General features: G+C 36.2%; 1 protein-coding gene across 3 annotated transcripts in view; it reads right to left on the bottom strand.

Annotated features, from left to right (window-relative positions):
* Positions 1–1400: 1400 nt before the first annotated feature.
* Positions 1401–22699, bottom strand: part of LOC112558981 (RING finger protein 150-like) — a 29823-nt gene continuing 8524 nt past the window's right edge. For all 3 annotated transcript variants that reach the window (XM_025229767.1, XM_025229764.1, XM_025229765.1), the window contains 5 exons: positions 14538–14803; positions 13258–13329; positions 8886–8968; positions 7854–7950; positions 1401–6734 (listed from right to left, as the gene is read on the bottom strand). In XM_025229767.1, the coding sequence (XP_025085552.1) occupies positions 6243–6734; positions 7854–7950; positions 8886–8968; positions 13258–13329; positions 14538–14803 (1010 nt within the window). In that variant the 3' untranslated portion in view covers positions 1401–6242. The remainder of the gene's footprint in view (positions 6735–7853; positions 7951–8885; positions 8969–13257; positions 13330–14537; positions 14804–22699) is intronic.

Raw genomic sequence — 22699 nt, forward strand, 5'->3', positions numbered from 1 at the left:
CTGATCGCGATCTGCGGTTGATTTATTCGTATGCAGTATTTTCTTTGGTCATGGACGTAGATAGGATATTAGTTCGTGCTTTGATTTTAGATCAGCGACTATTGACTTATTCAACAAGTTATTCCAGTGCGAGTGACGCTTTACCCATCCAAGTATATAGTTCAATATCTAGGAAAAGCGCCACGTAGTCCCATCAAAGATAATTAATATCCAGTTATATCCTTAGTCCCATTTATCACGAACTTGTCCGTGCATTTACTGAGCTGTTTTTGTTATTGTGGCGTTATCAAAACAAGCGTGGAGGACAGTCAGCCGCCGATCGCTTAGTCGATGTTAGTGAAAGGGCATTTCTGTAAATTGTTTGAAACAGATAATCGAAAATAATGTATATGTGCATGTTTTTGCGAATGGTCGATAAATCGCCTAATATTTATTACGTAATTTTATCTGGTCTTATGAAAACTTCTTGCATTTTGTACGATAATTTTTAGTTCTTTCATTTAGCAGTGCTTTCGTTTAATTCCTCTCCACTTTGCAAAGCAAAAATGTCTTCAATAAAATTTACATTGATTAACCTCAATCTTGAATGCCTGAATCTTGAGAGCTGATGAAAAAATATACAAGGACAAGAAAATAATTGTCCTAATGGGATATATCTTTAAGATAGGATAGAGGGGCAGCAACTGAGAGAAAGACTGTTTTGGAGCTCCGAACCTGACAGAGTGAGGACTTTCAACAAGAGACTGTAGAGCTAGACATTATCTTAAAGGGGGAAAACTGATTTTAATGTATCTTAATGTCTCTTTTTAATGATTTTGTTTGTTGAATAATTTGAAATATATTGATTTCTTAAATTAAGATTGTTTTGTTCTGAACTCGCCCGAAAGTGACTGTAAAGCCAGCAGGCCAGATTTGTAAGAGGAACTTGGAATTCTACTGTGCCGCCAGTGATTCTATACAGCCAGCCCCATCCCGCAATCTGCAGTCGGTGGCTGGAAACGTTGCACCCACTTGTAACAGACAGGGCTAATCCCAAGACTTGAGCAGTGGACAACGAGATGAGATACCCTCAGATATGCCAAGTCTCGCACATATTGGGTCTCATCAGACATTCCTGTATAGTCATGGGATCTTTGCTGTTTCTTTTTTACCTTCAGATCTCAACCCAACCAATCGGACTTGCCTGTTAACCGCACCCTGCACTGTTCCCACAATTTAAAATCCAATTTCGTGGCTGCAATTCCACACTGATCTCCCCACTCCACCGTTCGTGGCCTGAGATCTTCATCCAAAGTGTCAGCGAAAACCACTTGATATAATGCACAGCCTCCACCCTTCTCTCTCACACAATCAGAGGGCCACCCTACAGCTGCCATGCCAAAAGTTTACCACCAGTTAAATTATTTTCAAACATTTTAATTGTTTTGGCTTCACAAGCAACACCTGGTTTTATCCTTTCCAACAAAAGACTGTATACAGCTTTAACACACTGTAAAGGTACTATAATGCAGATTAGTAGTTTTAGTAATTCCAGTATGGGATACCTGCCCAAAACCTTACAATAAAAATTAACATTGAAGAAGCCTACACAAATGGTGAACACATGCAAGCGCTCATGTATACACACAGCACAGCTATTACAAAGCTTCAAATCTTTCAGGCCACACAGGATGAAATGGACAGATGGATTTAAGTCATGAAAGGCATAATTCATAGTTTAATTAGTGTTCAACAAATATATGTTTGGGAAACGTGATCTATTAAGCAAATATGTATCTGGGAGTGGGGTGGAGAAGGTTGAAAAGAGTGAGGGAACAGGCTTCAGAAAACAAAAGAGATTGAACATTTCAACTCAGCTAAATAGCCTCACCTGTAATTCCTGTCTTTTCTCATTTTCCACAACATTTTGAAAGAAAACATGGTATTTCCAGCTGTTGTAAAAATCAGTCAAAACAGGCAGGAAAAGTGATATCAGATGGCATGTAGTGTAATATATAGCAAGAGTCAAACAGTTGAGTGGAAAACTGAAAAGTAGCACTCTAGTATCAGAAGGAATAGTATCTAGCCGTGCCACTCACATATCACCCTCAACATACAAAGACCATACAAATCATACAGGCCATAGCAATCTCTCTGTGTGTGTGTGAGCATGTGCACGTATGTGCCTGTCTGCGTAATAGGAAGAGAAAATCACTATACTGTAAGTGGTGGTGGGGATCAACATGATTCTCTTATTGCCTCCCTTCATATATATATAATTATAAAGAAGAGGCAAAGGAAATTTAGCAGTTATTGTGTACAAATAAAATGAGTACTGATGCCATGGAAAACTATGCCTAATAATTATACTAGAATGCATATATTTGCAGCCCTAAATCCACTGTGGCCTATTTAAGCTCATTCTGAATTATGAAGGTAGTAAAAGAACACAGTTTTAGTCATGAAACCTTTTTTAATATATAAAATGTGGGTATAATTGTACAATCTTTATTCATTTTCTTCAAGATACTTGTTCTTCATAGAGCTAAAGTGAAAAGGATGCAAGTTTGCTGGCAGCGGTATAAATTTACTGCTAGAAAATTTAAAAAGTGAATTTACTCCATATCTCAAATTTATTTCAAAGCATATACTGCGATTAATGCAAATGAGTAATGACCTTTACTTTATTTCTGTGATTCTGTTTCTGTATTTTCATTACTTAACAAAAAAATACAATGCAATTATAAATTTGGTCAGAGTTTTGATTTTAATTTGGCATTATATAAACATTATACATATCACAGAACACTGGAACTCTGACTCAAATGGTACCTAATTCTTCCCCATAAAGTGCAATTTAAAGCTGTGGCTTGCTAGTTTATGAAAGATTAAAACAAAAAATAATCAGAGAAGGCTTGTCCTTCTCCTTCTCTTTCTCTCTCCAGCTTATCAACTTACCTGCAGAACAGACTATGTGAGCGCTTGTATTGACAGAGATACAGCAAGCCAAGCTTTATGGTCTGTTGGATTTTTGGTATGCTGGCTCTAAACTATAGGGAATGGAGGTCAACTTTTGCCAAAAAATAAAGTAACTAAGCAAACACCTATGCAAGTATATTGTTGGCATTAAAATCTCTGGTGCTATTAACTCTCAACTTGCTTTGTTCCTGTATGTGAGCTTTCCAAGGGCTCACCAAAACCTGACAGCTTAACACTTCTGGTGAGGCTAAGTATGGGTTTTGACAGATAGCCAGCAGTCCAGTTTGTGAATAGTCCATGGGTCAAGCTGCTGGTCAATGCACCATACTTCTGACATTAGCTTACCATACAAAGGTGTTCTTTTTCTTTTCTTTTTTTTTGGGGGGGGGGAAGAGAAAAATATGTGGACTGATCTGATTGATCACTGATGCTAATAGTCATGAGGCATTGCCGTAACATAGGATGCCTTTGTAACACTGCAGAAAAAGTGATCTTTACCATATTCCAAGTACAGCGAGTTATGACTTTTAATTTTGAATGGAGTTATAAACTCAGATTTGGGAAACTACTATCTTACATTAAACCAAAGCCAGCCATTTGAAAATAATTATGCACTTAAATTATCCTTTTAATGCATTGATAGGTGTACCAAAAAATACAACCTTTGTCAAACGCATCATAAACATGATCATTAAAAAAAAATGGGGAAGGGGCTAATAAACCTCTAATTCCAAAAGTTGTAAATGGTTTAGTTCTATATCCTGTTAATATTATTGCTATATGCTACTGCTACTATTTTTTCTCTAATAAACATGGATAACATTACACTGATTTTGCAAAGTAAGATTTAAGGAAGAGCAAACATTGATGGACAAACCAAGCACCAAAAACAAATCCTTTGAGTACAAAATGTCAAGCCAACCAGACCTAAAAGACAAACTTAGAACAATGTAAGAATATGAAAAATAACCACAACATTGCTTTGTATTTTAAAAATGTAAAGAAGCACAAAATAAGACTGGATCACAAACTAAGAATATAATATTCTGTGGCTTTGTCAAATATCCAAGTAAATAGGCTTGACACTCAAAGTCAAAGTGAGAGCTCTCAAAATGAGCAACTCAGTAAGTATAGAACAGGATTTCATTGGAATGTTTCCAGTTAGGGAGCTCATCACACAAACAAGTTGCTACCACAAATATACAACACGATGCACCTAATGGAATTAAAGCAGCAGGATACTATACAATAGACTCTGCTCCATTCTGCTTGCAAAAAGGACACAAGATGCAGGTTCACTCAGTCAACACATCTGTTAAAGGAACACAAGGGTGTATTTCTGTAGCCTTATATCTTTTTCTCAAAATCAATATTTTGAGAGGCATCAGATTGTGAAGTGCCCAGTAGTACGTGGCAAGGCTTTGTGGATGGAAAACTGCTTTATAATATGGCAAACAAATAACTGTCACTTTCCGCAAAAACCACCACCACCACTGTGTCTGCTGTACTTTGCTGGGGCCTGTACTTCCACTTCCAAGATGACTAGTATGGAAGGATGTTGTGATGGTAACATCTCTTCTACTCTTTCAACAAAGTGATGACATGCAGCTTGCTTAGTTGTTAGAGTTTTATGCCACACCAGCAACAAAGGCTATATCACAGCGTGATACATGCAAATACATCATTATATATTAAATCAAAGTGTGCACAAATATATTGCAGAAGTAAATGAAATGGAACAAAAACGATAGGGGCTTTTAGCTGATTTAAACTCTGCTTTCATGACCGAGCAATTCAAATAAATGTAATATTCGTCAAGTCATTCAAGGCCTGTATCAGCAACCATGCACTCAGCAGATGTATACAACACACAGAAGTACATCTGCATCCAAACAACACTTTCCTTCTCTCCTATAGTGAGCAACAGGCTTATGCTATTGTCAACAAGATAACAGCTTCATGTCTTCATTCTCTTTGGCAAAGGAATACTTTACAAGATGCACAGATGTGCAATATCATGCAACCCTAAAGTAAATTAATTAACCCTCGGTAAAGTAATCTCTGTCTTCAAATAATGTTAGAGTGTTTCTTAGTTCCTCTTTTCTTACTAACATGTATTTTTGCATTTGTACAGTATATGCTGTACCAAACTGATTGTATTTCCCATTTCTAAGAGTTGTAATAACTGGTGGCATCTCTGTGGACTGCAGCCGTTTCACAAAAAAGACATTTGAACAAAGAAACAGAAAAAGACACTCTAGAAGTGATCATAATGACATTAATGGTTGAAGAGAACCAGACTGAGTGCAAAGTTCCTAAATACTACTACTTCAAAGATGGATCACAAATTTAGCATGAATTTTTAGACACCAAAACCGAAACAAAAAATGCAGACACACTATCTGGATGATAACAACAATGTTCTACTCTCAGACAAAAGAGAAAAGACTAAATAGACAAGCAGACAGAAACTGAGAAAGCCACAGAGTGAAGGGAAAACTATATTAAAAACTAAGGTCTATCCCAAAAATTGTTGGGAAATCTTCTAAAGAACGTGAAAACCACATTAATAAATTTTCCACGAAGTTATTTCATTTGTCTTGCAACAGGTAATTCCAACTGCAACTAGGATCTTCTCTTTTCCAGAATACTACAAGATTTTATAACAATTTGTTCTCAGGATGTTAAGCTTAACAGCTTCAATATCCTTTATCATCCACAGGAAAGAAAGAAAAAAAAGTTGCTGCAGTTTCTTAAACATTTTATGCCAGCGATGATGGCCATAATGCCAAAGGTGACCAGACACCACTGCACATCTTTTCTTCCAAAACCATACAGTTTTTGCTGCACAAGTCACCTAGGATTTAAATTTCATACAATCTATTTTGCAATCATGACAGGAAAATACTTTTTTTCTTCGACATGAAAGCAAACATTTTACATACCCTGTATGATACAGCACAAGAACTGGCATCTCATCATTCAGGCTTACCTGAGGCCTGAAGAATGAAGAAGGAGGTAACAAAAGTCACAACCTTACTGACTTTTGGCCAACAAAATTTGAAATAAAAGTCACTTTTCCTTCCATATTCACCGAAGTTGTACCCCATGTGGAAGGCATAAGGTCACACTCTACATCCAAAGTGCATCACTACATCCACTCTATGTCCAGAGTACAACTGCTTCAGTGTTAGTTCTGCCATAATCTCACTTTATTCTCCAAGAAAGTATCCAGCACTTTTCTTGTACAAAAATCACATGAAATAGTCCAGTGTTATGTGCATTTACATTTTTGGCTCCTTGTTTATGGGTATCTTGTCCATCTCAAGCACCTCCAGCTCTTTCACATAATTTAAGTCAAGAGCACCAGGCTGGAAGCACGGCTTCTTAGAATCTCCCTCCTCTTCCTCCTCCTCCTCCTGGTCTAAACACATAAGCGCCTGCATCTCTGTAAACTGAGTACCATGGGGAGGACCATGGGCTGAGATATTCACCTGATTGACATTAGGGTTTCGTTTAACGCCACCTGGTGCCAAAATGTGATGCTCTTGGCCTTCCTCATGGCCTGAAGAAGACCCTCTGGTGGAAGACCCAGAAGGTCCAGCATCTTGTGCTGCCTGATAAACCACAGAGGGATAAGGCAGAAGAAGCACTTTGACCTCGGTGTCATTTGCAGGCTGGTCGTCTGTGACTGTGGTATGTTCTTGTTCCTCCATCTGCACCGTCACAGTGCCTCCTTCTGTACCCTGCTGAATACTCTCATGACTTCCAAAAATCTGTGGAACACAACAAATTTAGTATTTAGCAGCAAAAAGAAACATGCAAAACATATTCCTCAGCATTCATGGGTTTCAATTTCTCAGTTTTCCCATTAATAATTCGATAGGAATCTTTTGGTTTGTTTTGCAGACTACTCTGAATGATCACTGACAATAAATGTAGACTAGAAAATGTAACAAAAATATGCATAAAATATATTATTGATTTATTTTATTACACATAATGTGCTGCTTTACTTTTATGAGTTAAATATGGTCAACAGCATTAAAAGCGGAGATTTTGGAGGGAGAGGCCTAGAGTTAAATTAGTAGTTAAAACTACCTTTCCATCTTAATTATAATTTTGGCCAGATGGTTCTACCAGCATTTTGTAAACTAAAACAACTGAAGAAGATGAGTGGATACATGCTGAAAGCTCCATTAAGTGCTACTTTTTTCTTGAGTGCAAATGTTTAGTTTTCCTTCTGGATCTAGAGTTATTTGCAGATTTTCCCCACATTCTTAAGTGTCCTGTAGCTCTTAACCTCTGCCAGTAAGAAGGATCAACTGTATATCATTACTGTAATTATTTAATTTCTTCCTAAATTTTTTAAATTATAATTTTAATATTTCATAATATTTTATCAACAACAAAAAAAGCATGACGTCAAACCTCAGTTATTATAAGCTATAGTATGTAAATTCCACCATTTAAAAAAATCTAAATTTGTAACACCCTATTTTGGAATCACTAGGCATTGCTAAAAGAACCGAGAGTAAAAGAATTAGTTGTGAAAATGAAATTCTGAATAAACATGACACATGAGCAAATCTCAAAACACTACAATGGCAGCATCTGCACTGTAAATGTTTATTTAGAAAAAGTGGGTATGCAGGGTTCAGGTATACCACAACACAGGAACTACTACCACAAAAATAATGGAAATATGGCCCCAATGATATTTACACTATTTTCTGGAAAGAGGTTTATTGCAATACTAATGTTCAACTGTTTTAGTAAAATAAGAGTCAACAATTGGTTGAAGAAAATGGATAAAATATCTCACAAATTAAGATTCTGTGTCCACTTAACAGAAAATACAAAATTGCATTTAGTAAACAGAAAGAATAACTTGCCTGCATGCCATAAGCACGCAGAATGTCCAATTTGCACATAGGACAGCTCCTCTGATCCAAAAGCCAGGGGTCCACACAAGACTTGTGGAATACATGCCTGTCACCAAAAAATTTCCCTTAAACAAAGTTACCTGCAGGGTTGGTTTGTTACTGTTATTGTTTTGGCCATGGCATGGTACTCAGTAAAACTATAATGGTATGATATGCTATCTGGCATAATATCTTTATTTTAAATGCATAGACGTAACAATATTAATAATAATGTGCAGTTATACAGATGTCGCCACACTGTGCTCTTATTGCAGTTTAACAATATAACAAATTTATACATGCACAATATGATGACAGGTTTTGGTGTAAACACAGAGTACAGCTCAATAAAGTACAGTATAGCACTATGACATAAAATATACCCAGGCAGACAGAAAAAAGTACTGGATTGGACTGTGTGCTGAGATCAGTCCTATAGAAAAGTTCTCAACCTGAAACCTTTTATTTTTAAATCCATTTTACCCAGTCAAAAAGCTCTGCTAAAGTGAAACTAAACTGAAGTGTAGCAGAGGACAACCTCGTAGGAATCCCTTCCACTTCAGAATGACTTTTTGTTTACAAGGCATTCACAATACAAATTTCACCTAGTTGCCGAGCATAGTTCTTTTGACACTCTATTTTTTAATATTAGTTTACATAGATTTGGTCTGCTGAACATAAGCAACAGTCGCTACATTCATTAAGTTTTGATATTAGTACATGTATACATATACACATGCATGGGTGGATAGACGAAATATTTGACAAGAGAGCATTCAAATATACATGCTCAAAATGACTTCAGTTTTTAATAATCATTTAATTTCATGCCACTTCTATTGCTACTCTCCCTACACACATTTGTGGCATAAGCATGGTTTTATATCTTAAAAATTAAGCAATGAGCATTTGCAGTAGGTAAAGAATCATCATTACATCAAGAAAAGAAGAAGAAGAAGAAAAAAAGGTTTCTCTGATCAGAGATTTAGTCCTTCCACTTACTTGCAAGGCAGTGTTCTAACAACATCATGGGTTTTGTAACTCTCAATGCACACAGCACACTGGTCAAATTCACTATCAAGTTCCTGTAAAAAAAATGCAATAAATTTTGAATTACTTTGTGATATGAGGCCAGAAAGAATTCTTGATAATCTAACAAGCTAGTAATTCAGCAGAAAAACAACAAAAGGTGGGCAAAGAAGTTAAAAAGCAGAAACTGCTTAGTGCTTCAATTCTTCTCTAGAAGACCTAGATACCCAGTCCTGGCAAATCACCCTTGTGGCAGATTCAAAACAAAAGAGTTGAATGTTGAGTCAGTCCTATAAACAGGTGCCACATACATATAATGAACAGTGTGCCCAAGACCAGATCTGAACCCAAGTAACCCAATCCTCACTGTATTGGCGACAAGCATTTTAACCACTGTGCAACCAGACTGCATTTCCTAAGACACAATTCTACACAACCAGACTGCTTTTCCTAAGACACAATTCTACACAACCAGACTGCATTTCCTAAGACACAATTCTACACAGGTCAGTTATTAATAGTGCTGCTTTAGATTCTGGATCTCCATAAGTCAATAAGCGCAGACTTGATTCTCTGACCTCTTGTCTACAACACTGCCTTCTGTGTCATCTATTTTCTTAACTGCCATTGTGTTGATGTGATCTTGGTGGCAGTCATATGTGGGGTGAATTTTGATAATTTTGTCTTTTACCGAGACGTACAGCAGTTAAGGGAAATGTGTACTGTTCTCGTGGATTTTCATTACTTGATTTTACCACGGATGAGTTGATTTGACCACATTCAGGAGTTTGTGTCCCATCATTCATGGATGATGATTTGGCCAAATTGACAATGGACTGTGGTCAAATTAACTTATGTGGTGGTCAAATCATCAAATGGTTAAGGCACCTGTACCCATCTCTCCAACCTGCAATTCTATCTCGGTAACTGCTGCACTTCATCAAATGCATGCTGCAGGGAGACAACATTATGCTCCTTTTGATAGCAACTGTATTTTTGACAAGAGTTTGCAGTGTATGGACTATGGACATAGGTTTGCTGTTAACTGATATGTTGATAGATTCTTTTAATTATCAGATATATAGCGATCAAAGTCATGACAGTCATATCTGTTATGTAGATAATACTTTCCTCTTTAGGTTTGCATGTGTTCCTCACATAAGCAAGCACATAAATAAATCATGAATCTACAGTCCTTTTTCATTACCTATTCCAGATGCTTTTAAGAAGTTTTAGCAATGCCAAATACTGGATAGATCTTTCATGAATATAAGGAAAGCAGATCAGGATGATGCGGAGTTCATTTTCACCCATATAATTTAGTCTGTTTTAATCACTTCAACGAAGAATTCACTCATGACATATCCAGAGTGAGCATATGCAAACTAGGTCTTTTTCAAAAGTCATCCTCTCTATACTTTTTTTTGGCAAACTCTTCCTTCAATCAAGATTCTTAACCAGCCTTCCACCTGAAACCCAAGATGACAACACAGAAGCTGCAAGGTGGTATGTCTGCCCAGCTTGCAGCTGACAGCAAAATCCATGGAAATGAAATATTGATCGCATGCAGCATTTCTCTTGCAATCTATTTTCTCTCAGTTTGCTCTCCTCACAATTCTTTTCTCTTGTTGTGCTGTTGCAATTTATTTGGCATAAGGTACATGAATTTTCTGTCAATATTTAGCAAAAGCATCTAAGATATATATGGTGTCATGAATTAATATGTGCTGTCTGGCAGGCAGTTCTTATACTTCTCTTGCTTCAAGAGACATGTGCATAAAACCTGCCTGATGTAAAACTTTGCTCTTTGCTGTCAATGTTACCACAGACTAAGGATTATTTCTTTAAGTTAAAAAAGGGCACCAATGCCAGTGGATCAAAACTAAAAAGCTGGACACTAATGCCAAAGCTAGCAGTTCGATTCTGCACACCTCTCCACAAAAATGTCCTGATTTCTGCAGGAATGGGCCACTTGTTCAGTCCTGATTTGTAAAGGCACAGAACAATCCTCCGTAAAGAGCTCATGCTTTCATGTGTAAGTTTTCAAAGACCTCCATTATCAATTCTGGCTCAAGTACTGTGCTAAGGTGTACTATAGATGCTAAGAATGGTCTCTGATTACTCCTTGTGACAAAAGTTTTAATGGTATGTGCTTTTTTTTTTTACAAAAATCCAAAATGGGAAAATGCCTGTTTTGATGTGTTTTTAGCTTGACATTTAAAACAAAACAAGAAAAAAAAAACGATAACCAAAACAATAGAAATCCTGTAAACCTGTATCTCTCTTCTTCTACCAAAGCCTTCAGCAGGTTATTCAGTCTTTCCTGGCAACCCCATCTGTTCCTCCTCGCATTATTCATGCAATATAGAATTCCTACTTGTATCCCAAACATGTTTTCTCAGAAAAAGGAATCCTAGATCCTTTATGATAAATATTTTAAGCATACATTGTTGCTTGTGGATCATCGCCTCTAGGAACAAAATGATAGTGAATCTTAATTTGCAGCAGAGCTGGTTACATCACACTATAATTTTAACTTTAACTTGGCCACCCCTGTCTAATATGTCAAAGATTAAAGTAACTGCAAGCCCATTCAACTCCATGCTTAAACACCATAAATGTAATATATGCACAGTTGTACACACACTCACACCCACAGAGTTGGAGACATAGTGAAAAAGAAAATATGAGATTTTTTCTTCCAAGGTTATTAATATTAGAGGTGGGGTGGGTGGTTAAGTCAGTTGATAAACTACTTAAGTAACCTGGATGTACCTGGGTGACTGGTTCTCTTCTCTTTTCAGTGATGTACAGGTAAGGGTTTTATGGCCAAGGTATGGTGAACTTAATCAGTTCCCCATGGCATTTAGCAAAATGGATCACAAACTGTCTCCTGCCACTGTTTTCTACTGTCCCTAGTCAATCAGGTACTCAGCTCATTTACTTCTGGGTAAGCACAGGTAATTTCTAGTCACAGCCCTAAGCAAACTTCAAACAAGCAGCCTTCTACTCACTGTATACAGCTGTTCCCCCTACTTCAATGGCCAAGGTTTGGACTGTAGTGTAACTGATCACAAAACTGACTAAGACTTTTAGTCTTTGGGCTTAAATTTTTAATGTCTTGGAATTTCCAAAATCAGTTAATTTTGTCTGGTGAATGAGGAAGAATTTTAAAAAAAAATCTAACTTGGAATAGACAGTTGGACCTTATGCCATAAAACAGCAGATTTACCAAGCTTGCCTGCTGCTGGGGCCTTAGCTCTTGCTCTGAAAGACCATTTCAACTGGGTTTCTTTAAAGAACAAGCACCACTGAATTTTTCCAGTTATTTCTCTGCTCTCAAAAAAAAAAAAAAAAAGAGTGATTTTAATATGTTTGGATGAAAATGGCAGTTGAAGTACAAATGCTTGTGCAGAATATACAGAATTTAGCCAAATATCCTTTAAGGTGTTGTGTTTTTCTGTTGTTTTCAATCACATACCATGAACAGAGACTATAACGGAAGATGCCAAGCAGTGCAAGAGCAAACACATAAACTATTTTAAATATCTTATATGCCACAAAATTACACTGGTCATGTATTATGCTGGCAAATGCAAAATTTGTAAGGAGAGATGAAAAATATATAGCCTACATTTGGAGGCGATTTTGCCAATAAGGTATGGAGGATGATGGTAGGGAAAAATTCTGTTACCCAAAAAATAACTGACATTCATGTTAAGCTTGTTTTAGACAAATGACTGAAGAAAAGCACATGATCAAGCTTTGTATATAGGGCATCCTCCCTGTCTACCCACACACACACAGAGGTACATACACTCACAACATATACACAATGCAATAAGTCTCCCCCACCCACTACCCATATCGTGCAAGGCAACACTTTACTAGAATGTGACAGTTTTCATGCCTGTTCAAATCTTTCAAGGTCTAGTGAGGTGAACAGTTTTTTTATTGTGACCGGGTAAAGCTCAGAGCAAGATGCTTCTTTCCCACATCCAGGTGCACTTTTCCAGATACATGCCTAGAGACATTACCATGCACAGAAAGAGCCTAACACCACCAAAATCAGAATAGTGCATAGATCAATTTATGCTATGAAGGCTCCAGGCTGGAAAGCTCAGAACATCTTAATTGGGGAAATTGTGACATCATGATTTAGACCTCCTTCTGAGCATGCTCATGTTTGTAGGTATATATGTCCAGAACATTCATCCAGATTTTGGGAAATAGTATTTTTATGCTGAGCTTTACCCAATTATTTGTCTTCCAAGGTCTTTCTATAAATATATCAATACTGGACACTCACATCTGTCTTAAGAGATGTTTAAAGCTTTATACCTACCCGATCTCCATGTCTCACAGTTTTCTGTGGTATTTTGGAAATGGCTTTTTTGGCTGCACTTGCCAATCGTCTCTGCAACCATAATACAATACTGTTGTATGCAGTATTTATATATTAGGTAAAGATAAAAATGAGTAATACAAACATGAAAGATGCATCAGAAGTTGAATGTATTAGAACAAAAGTTCTAAAGAATATTATTGTCTGCATGAAAAGACTGAGAAGCTTGTAGAATACAGCATCACACTTCTTATTTAAGTAAACCTGAAAAGCTTAACTCAGTTCCTGTACTGTAATGTTGACACATAACCATAAAGAGGATCAGCTGTGACATTCATTTAGATGAATTCACAAGAACAGTAAATTGTACAGGTGAATCAGCAAAGAAGACTTGTAAGTACAGATGCTGATAAGCATAGGATGAGAAATACAAACTTTAGAGAAGACAAAATCTATTTCAGATGCAGCAAAGAGATTCTGTACATCTATAAATACAATGGTTATTAAAGATGACAATTCTGATTAAGTTTAAGGTTGAGTAAGATGAGTAATAAAGTGCAGATACTCTTATTAAAACAAGGTATAAAATTGTTAATTTGTATGTTTATGCATATATAAACATTTTATTCTCTGTATGCATGTGTGCATGTGCAAATATATGCACATGTGGAAGCTTATCTAAATAAACTTAATGCATATCAACACACGAATATGCACACATGCCCATGATCACAGGTTTGCATGTGTGTCCTTACTAAAGAGTTTGAGATCCGCGAAAGACAAGTATGGGTACGTGGTGTGGCCAAGCTCTTGAAATCAATGGCAAGTAACAGTATTGTAAAAATGTATCAAATAGGGATCGCAGAGAGTCAACTGCAACCACTCAATCTGTTGTATATAATGATTATAACAACAAAAATAATGAGCTTCCATGTTACACGCTGGGTCAAAGTAGCAAATTCATTAAAAGACACACAAACAATCATGCAAAAGCACTGTTTTGTGTATGACTATTTTGGGTTGATCTTAATTTATATAGAATAAAATAACTAAATTAAAAAATTAAACATAACAAAGTAATAGATCAAAAATGAAATAATAGTTATAAAATGAAATATCAACTAAAAATAAGATAAAAATATAAAAAATAAAATTTTGTGGCCACAGCTTTTCTTGTTTGTCATGATGTGTAGCAGTATGACATATAATGCACTATGGCACTACCCATAGGCTTGTCCTAATGCTGAATCTCAAACTCTCAATTAACCACAGTAACTTACAGCAAGACGTTCTTTGGCATGAGCATATCTGAAACGCTGAATATAGTAGAACACAAGCCAGGCTAGGGAGATGATCATAAGGACAATGAATGAGATGGACACAAAGAGAACAGAGGTTTTGCTGATGCTGTTACTGGCATGATCTGAACTGCTGAAATCTTTTTGGCCTGGAATGATGGTCATCATAACTCTCACACCAGAATCAATCAGTTCTGTCAGCTGCTTGCCAGACTCTTTAGACACCAACACTGACACCTGGTCGGAAACTGTCAACACAGAAAAAAAATACACCAGAACTAATTTTGTATGTACAATATGCCACCCATGACAATAACAATTCCAGAAAAATGTCTCCAAATTAAGTCATACGTAATTAAAACCAAAAGGACCTATGACTTTTTTTTTTTAATAGATATACACGAGATTATGTGATTAATACAATCACTATGTAAAGGCATTGATGCATGCCTCAATACTCTTTTAAATTTACTCAACAGACAAGCACATGCATGCGCATTCACTTTCTCCTTGCTCACCCCATTCACCTAAACATATACACAATGTTCTGTGCATACAAACACATCCAGTGCAAGTGAACACAATACATGTACTAGTCTATGCAAGCCATGCAGTATGTAATCAAAAAGTAAAGTGGCACCTCCACTTTCAAGGGGGTTAAAAAGATGATGGCCTTAAATTTGTATGCAAACATGTACACAAAGATATAATCTAACAACACAAAACGATTCCCATAAACTTCCACCAAGCCTTTTCTGAAAACTGCCTATTTCCAAACAGTGATCAAAATATGAGCCATCATGTGGATCAAACTGTAGCACTCCAATATCAATCCTATTCTGCATAATTTTATTCACAAAACACCAAAAGACACTGTAGCACTGAAAAGATGGAAGAACAAAACCAAAGATGTCAGATTACAAATACAATGTACTGCCACAAAGATCCAATTCCCTGCCGCAACCGCTCACATCATCCTACATTCCAACAATATGAATTATCTTTCATATTAGTGAAAATGTCACAATGAACACTGAATAGATTTAAAAAAAAAAAAAATTCCAAGATGCTGACATGTGCCTGTATATGTGTACCAATCTGAGTGCACAAAAACGCTGATACCTAAATAATTAAAATTCATAAAATAGAGTCCAATGAAATGTAGATGAAATTAAAAGAAATAAAAAATAATTACTGAAAAATGTCAAACACACAAACAACATTTTAATGAATGCCAGTATGTACTTAATGGATGGTTTTTATAAACAAAGACAACACTGCATTTTATAATAACACATTTTCAAACAAAAAAAAAAAGATAAAAAAAAGAAAAAACAAAGTCTGACCCATTTATTCAACAAAAAATGTTCCCTCACATTGTAAAAAATGGTGTGCTACAATTTTTAATACAATAACAAATCTCTTAAGTACAAGTATGACAATACTTGATAATGGAAAGCATGCACTCTGATAATATAATGTAAATTAATGTAATAAATGCATAAATGTTTTCTTTCATTTAAAAATTCAACTGCTTTGTGTTTGTGTAGCGACAATACCTACAAGCTCCACAAAGGAAATTTAGCCCTTAAATTGAAAGTTTAAGTAGGGTAAGACAAACAGGGCTGCTGCTGTTTACACTTTCCTCATGATCTTAACTTTTCTAGCTAGCTAACATAGATTGCAAGAAGTCATTCTCAAAATAGGCCAGTTATAACTGTTTTATTCTGTGAGTTTGATATTTCCTCAAAATTTCACTAAAAACTAAGCCAGGAAATAACTTAATTGCTGGAAAACAATAGAACACAGTCATTAGATTTTCAGAAACATAAGTTATGGTTTTAAAAAAATGCCTAAAACAGAACTAAGATATTCAACACCCAAAAGTTTGTTTTTCATTCTAATTTGGGAAGTTACTATTTTTTATGAATTAAAGTAATTCAATTTAAAATAATGTTAAGCTTCTGTTCGACTTTAACTTATTTTATAGTCAGGTATTGGTGTTTTTTAAAAATCCATCATTATCAGAAGCAACAGATTTCAAATGTAGATATGTGATTTACTGTCTCTAACATGATCCTAAATACAGAATCAACAACAATGTACTGTCTTCAGTTATGTTGCTGCTGCTCCTCCTAGCTTAAGCATGGCTATTCTTGAGTTTCCATGGCAACCTGAAGAAGCAGCTATTGATTTTCTACATTGGAGACAAAGCCAGCTGTGGATGACATTTGAACAGTAGTACTGCCCTTACTAAATCCATGCATTTGAACACATATGCTCTAAAATCTTTATTTTATTGAATAATAAAATGATAATAAAAACATCTGTATATAGCCTCTTCCCACTAAGTCTCTCAATATGCTTTACAATTGAGATTACACATCCCCCACCAACACCCACATACAAGCAACACACAGAAAATGACATGCATACATACCACCTCACAACTGCCAGACAACACTGAACATAGAAAAGAAACTGAGACTCATTCTATTCAACTCTATACTGATTTGTTACTGGCGTATTGATTACATTCTGTTTCCAAACTTCAATGATTTTTAATAGGTCCAAAAGAATTTTGATTCGGATGTTGCTACTGGAAACAAAGTATCATCAAAGAGATGACAGGATACATCAAATATCAATACCAAATGAAGTGTCCAGGCCAGTCAATCTTTCATCATAAAGTATTAACTTCTATCAACAACAATTTGGATCACAAAGAAATTATCATCATCCATCCCTTGACTGATACTAGCTGACCACCTGATAAGCTGACTCGGCAGTGCCAGTCATTGGTGGAATCTGACTAGACCAGTGGTTCTTAACCTTGTTTGAGGTACCAAACCCACTAGTAACCTTCTTTAGTGTCATCACGAATTGCGGGTGTGTCTTGACCTCCGTGGCAGAGGCTCCGCCAAACCCCTGAGACCGACTCACCGAACCCCTAGGGTTCGATCGAACCCCGGTTAAGAACCACTGGACTAGACACAGCATCTGACAAGCTATGCCATTTGAGACTAGCCTGTACAGTTTTAAACAGGTAATGCATGGAGCGACCAGTCTACTCCTTCATATTTGCCATTCACTTGTTCCTCTGTCTACTTAAGGCTATGACCTCCTTCCAGGATGCCCTGGAGAATGATTTTCAATTGTCAATTGAGTGTCATGCTGGGTAACATGGATAAACCACACTAGCTTGAATCATTTCACTGTTGCAAGAAGGGTTTCCTGGCATCCCATAAGGATAACCACATTTCATACAAAATAGTTGGTTTTGTGCTCCTTGTAGGTGATTTTGAGCAGTATTATCAAGTACTTGGTCGAGAATGGTTGAATGTGCCTTTCAGTATTGATTAATTGATTAGCAGGGACCCTATCTTACTACCTTACAGCAGGATGGGGGCAAAAAGGGCTGGTAATACTTGGCAATGAACCTGATGCTGTTGCTTTGCCAGATCCTGTTCCAGCTTGGCCATTGCTGCTATCACTGATGCAATCCTGTTATAGAAATCTGTTCTTTGCTGCCATCTTTGAAAAGTGTAGTGCCCAGGTGTCTGAAGCTGTTTAACTCCTCAAGTTGTATACTGCCCATCCAGGTGTTGACCATGATTTTGCTCTTGTCAATTCTGATATCCATGCCCTATGCACTTGTACTGTCCGACACTGTGAGGTATTGCAACTTGCTGCTTGCCATCAGGCCAACGTGGGAAGGTGCTGATTGCACAGAGCCCTCCAAACAATGGAAATTGAGGCATGGTGGTTATGAAGTCTCTTGTATGATGTTCTCCTGGAAGATGTTAAACAGCACAGGCAACAGGGGAATCTCTGGTGAAAACCCGGTGTTGTCTGAAAGAAGTCTCCCACCTGGTTGTTGGGTACAACTGTGCTCCTTCAGCTTTCATAAAGCACTTTGATAGTTTGAACAAAGTCCTCTTTGATGCTGATTTTCCACATCATATACCACAGCTCCTCATGCCAAACTCTCTCAAATTCTTTTTTGAAGTCAATGAAATTATGGTAATGCTCTCTCCAGCATTGGTGTTTTTTTCTATCAGGATATGACTGTTGAAGATCTGCAGCTTCTTGGCAGAGAAGTTGAGGCAGTTTGGGATTACTTTGACTTTGCTCTGGTGGATGATAAGGCTTATAGTCTGTAGTTTTGGGACTGTTTGCTTTTATTTATTTATTTTTTTTGAAGAACCATGACAAGCAGTTGGGTTACTCTTTGCTTTCCCTAACTCTTCAACACAGAGTGGTAAAAGGCCTTCTCTGTTTCTTCCCTGACATGCACAAGCAGATCAGGTGGGATTTGTTGCCCCCAGGTGCTTTACCTCACTTCACAAGGAATTCTTCAGCCTCAACCTCTTCACATAGTACTGGGAGATTGGCAAGGTTGGTGGTAATAATCTGGTTACCAATTCTAAAACCTGTCAACTCCCCCTACAATGACTTGGCTACATTCTGTTCCCATGAATCAGCAAGGATAATGTACACCTTATGACTTTGTAAAGATAAGCTGGCTCTCTGTACCAATGTCAGATAACACTTGCAATGTGTGTCTACCACCATACCGATACATAACAAAATTCAAAAAAACAATGCCTTAAGTGATTATTGCAACAAAATGCTTTATGTAAAGAGACGTTACCATTGGAAGACAAAACAATTCCCTGAAAAGGATTAATAATTTGTTTTTCATTTTGGTTTCAAAAAGATAGCTGAAATAAATCTGAGAAAATAACAACTAGACAAACAACCCATTTTAGATGTTACTCTGGATGGAATGCTGTCCACTGCATCTTGCTATATAACTGGCTATTAGTCACAAGGAATTATACTACAGTCTCTTCTTCCTCACCCCCAAGCTACTGGCTAAACCAGAAATTAGATCAAATTTCTAATAATTCTAATGCATAAACAGCTGTATTCCATTAACCCAAAACAGTGTAAGTAGTTGTTGGTACAATTGCTCTTCAGTTTCACATACTGAGAGTTATATTAAACATAAAAACCAAATGTATATGTGTGATTACAATGAAAATGGGCTGTCAATGGTTTGCATGTATGTCCAAGTCAAACAAACAGGCATTACAAAGGAACACATGATCAAGAAAACAGTAAAATGTATATTATCAAACCATAAGGTTGAACATATTAAGGATGGATACAGCTTAAGCTTATGTTTTGGCTGGTTATGAAGGAAGAATTACTGCAGCCACTGTACAGTCTACTACTCCAATGCTGATTTCAAATGTCTTTACTGGCAATCTGATATAATATGAAATTATTGTTATACCAATTCATTCCACTTCCATAAAAATATAAAGATATCTCATTTATCATATGTTAATCCCAAAGAATCAAACTTCATTAAAATATACCAATTAATTACCTTTCACTTAAATTCAGAAAAGTCAGCAAAATATCCTTTTTAGGACAAAGTGACCCATTTTGGAAATGAAAGGTGTCTACTGTCATCGTTCATGTTCTATCTTTATTATCTCTGCTATACACTGTCTTAAAATAACTTTATTTCAGCAAAGATGTGGACAGACTGAAAAAGCACATCTTAATGTGATGTTCAGAGCACAACTGGGCAAAAGTTCACAAATGAATACCAAGCTATGACATTTGCACTTTATACATGAGATAAAAAGACTGTTGATAACACAGCACTAATCTTATCCGATTACTATCAATGCAACATCTCTCTGTATCCTTTTTCATTCTGCCTGACATATTAACAATGGGTTGTGAAAATACAATGGCTCAAAATAACTTGGTGAAATACTGATAATAGATTGCTGAATCAAAAGACAGCTTTATATTTACATACCAAAGAAACCAAAGATTGCTTTAAAAAAACAAAAAGCAGATTTTATGGCTAGGATAAAGGATAACTGCAGCACAAGTGGCTGTTGACATCACATAGCCTTGTTGCTAAAAATGCAGAACTCATTCTCCCTCTTTTGCACATTTATGGCCTATGCTCTGTCATGGCACCTTAAATTTTTATTCAAATGTCATGGACATGGAGCACCCATTATGGGGGTAGGGGGAATCAATAATTATGCAGAATAGAACTCCATTAGACTATAAATGAAGCTCCTTTGACAAAAAAAGCTGAAAAATTTTATAATCCTCATGTAAAAATTTGTGATTGGCAGTATTTTAATTGGTGAATACCCAAAATACAGAGCCAGGTAATACTACATGCTAGTAAGCAATACTACAGGTGGTCTTCATCACAAAGAGAAATGATAATTTTATTTTTATTTGATGTGTGACTGATTAAGTCTACTGCCTGCAGGAATAGACTATCAGAGGGTGACAGTCTTTGTAACTCCGTGTGTAGAAGACTTTCAAAATCCCGCTGAACTACCTCATTCTTTTTGAATTAACAAAAAAGTTCACTTTCAGGAGGGATTGATGTGAGAACTGTTGCTGCTTATTGCGTACACTTCGTATAAAATTGTTTTGTCCATTAATCTCTTTTTCTTGTAATATAAATAAGGTAATTTTGTGCATTCTAGGGTAGCTAGCTGAATTTCATACCTGTTTCTTGAATGAGTTAATATGAATTACTTTTTCAACATTGCAATGTGAAATGATGAATAAGTAAGACCCTCAAATACTTCAGCATTTCTGTTGAATCTTAGATGGCAGCTGCTAATAGAAAAAAAAAAAGCTTTGTCAGTCATGGGGATGGGATTTTATTAAAAATGGTTATGCTGGTTAATTCCGAGTGCTATCTGACAACCATTTTTACTTGAAATTCTGAGCCAAGTTAGGCCAAGGAGGTTAATTTCCTCATTCGGGCCAGCATTATTGAGAATACTAAATGTGGTGCTTAGTTAAATTTAATTTAAATAATATAATGTTACCCACAGAGAGACAGCTGTGTGCTGTGATTCTGCACTACAGAAGCATTCTTTATTGTTATTAGTAAACTTTTTAATATTGTCAGTTTACTAATACATCACTTACCCAGCCTTGCAATGACATGTATTATATGAATAAAAATTATCAAATCAGCATGGCTGGGACAAGAAGGCATGTTTGTCCAAGGATGACCCTCACACTATCACCTGATTCCACTAGGAAGGTGAGAGGTTGTTATACTAACAGTTAGTTGCTTGGGCAAACCCACAACTGTGCAGGGCAAAATATTAACATTTATTTTTAGGCTGTGTGGGCAATGCACATGTAGCATACATATGTAGTAGGTCTCTTTTATTCCTAAGTCAAAACATCCAATCCTATTACATCCACTTTGTCAACAACTTCAATCCTTGGTGAATGGAAATATGTCTAAATAATTCACCATTTATAATGTAAATACTCCACTAGAGCTATAAAGCAAAAATTATACAGAACTATTCTGATTTGCAACTTACGATATCAGAATAGATTTGGTAGAATTTTGTGAAGCAAAATATCATATGGATAACATATTTTAAGTTGATAGTTTATGGATGAATTGATAAATTACATTTATCATTAACAGGTCTTTATGATTTTATAAAGTTTAAACAATATCTTTTCTATGTCATCTATTAACCCCTTTCAAATATGCTTTTGGTTAAAAGCTGTATTGCAATTTTAAGATTCTGCTTTAGGTTAAGCAAGTCATAATTTGCTGAGACTGGCAGGATTCACAGAAATCCACAACATGTAGGGTACAACACTCTTTTGTTGCAAAAACATAAGCGCACAAAGTTTGCCACAAGCCTCTTCTACTTTCCAAGTTTTATGGAAAGATGAAATTTGTTGTGCTAATAATACAGTGGCCACAAAAAGCATGTGTTCTGATAATGTTCACTTTTGTTAACTTACTTATATTCTCACACAAATTATTCTCTGGATATAATCTTCTTCCGGACCTGCCAAGCCACATCTTCATGTTTGGAGTAAAAGATGGGTAAGAGGACCCTGCCATGAAAAGGGCCTGTAGGCTAAAATGGTCTTGGATGGAAAAAAAAATGAGAGGTGAAAATAAGTAACCAGTAATTAATGTTGGGGACCACACTAACATTTGTCTAACAATATATTTTGAAAAACTAGGGCCTTACTATCTTTGATCAGGAAAAAATGGTAAGCAAGGGCCAAACAGCATGATTTTGAACTTCTTTTTAAAG

This window comes from Pomacea canaliculata, linkage group LG3 (genome assembly GCF_003073045.1).
Source record: "Pomacea canaliculata isolate SZHN2017 linkage group LG3, ASM307304v1, whole genome shotgun sequence".
Lineage (NCBI taxonomy): Eukaryota > Metazoa > Mollusca > Gastropoda > Architaenioglossa > Ampullariidae > Pomacea > Pomacea canaliculata.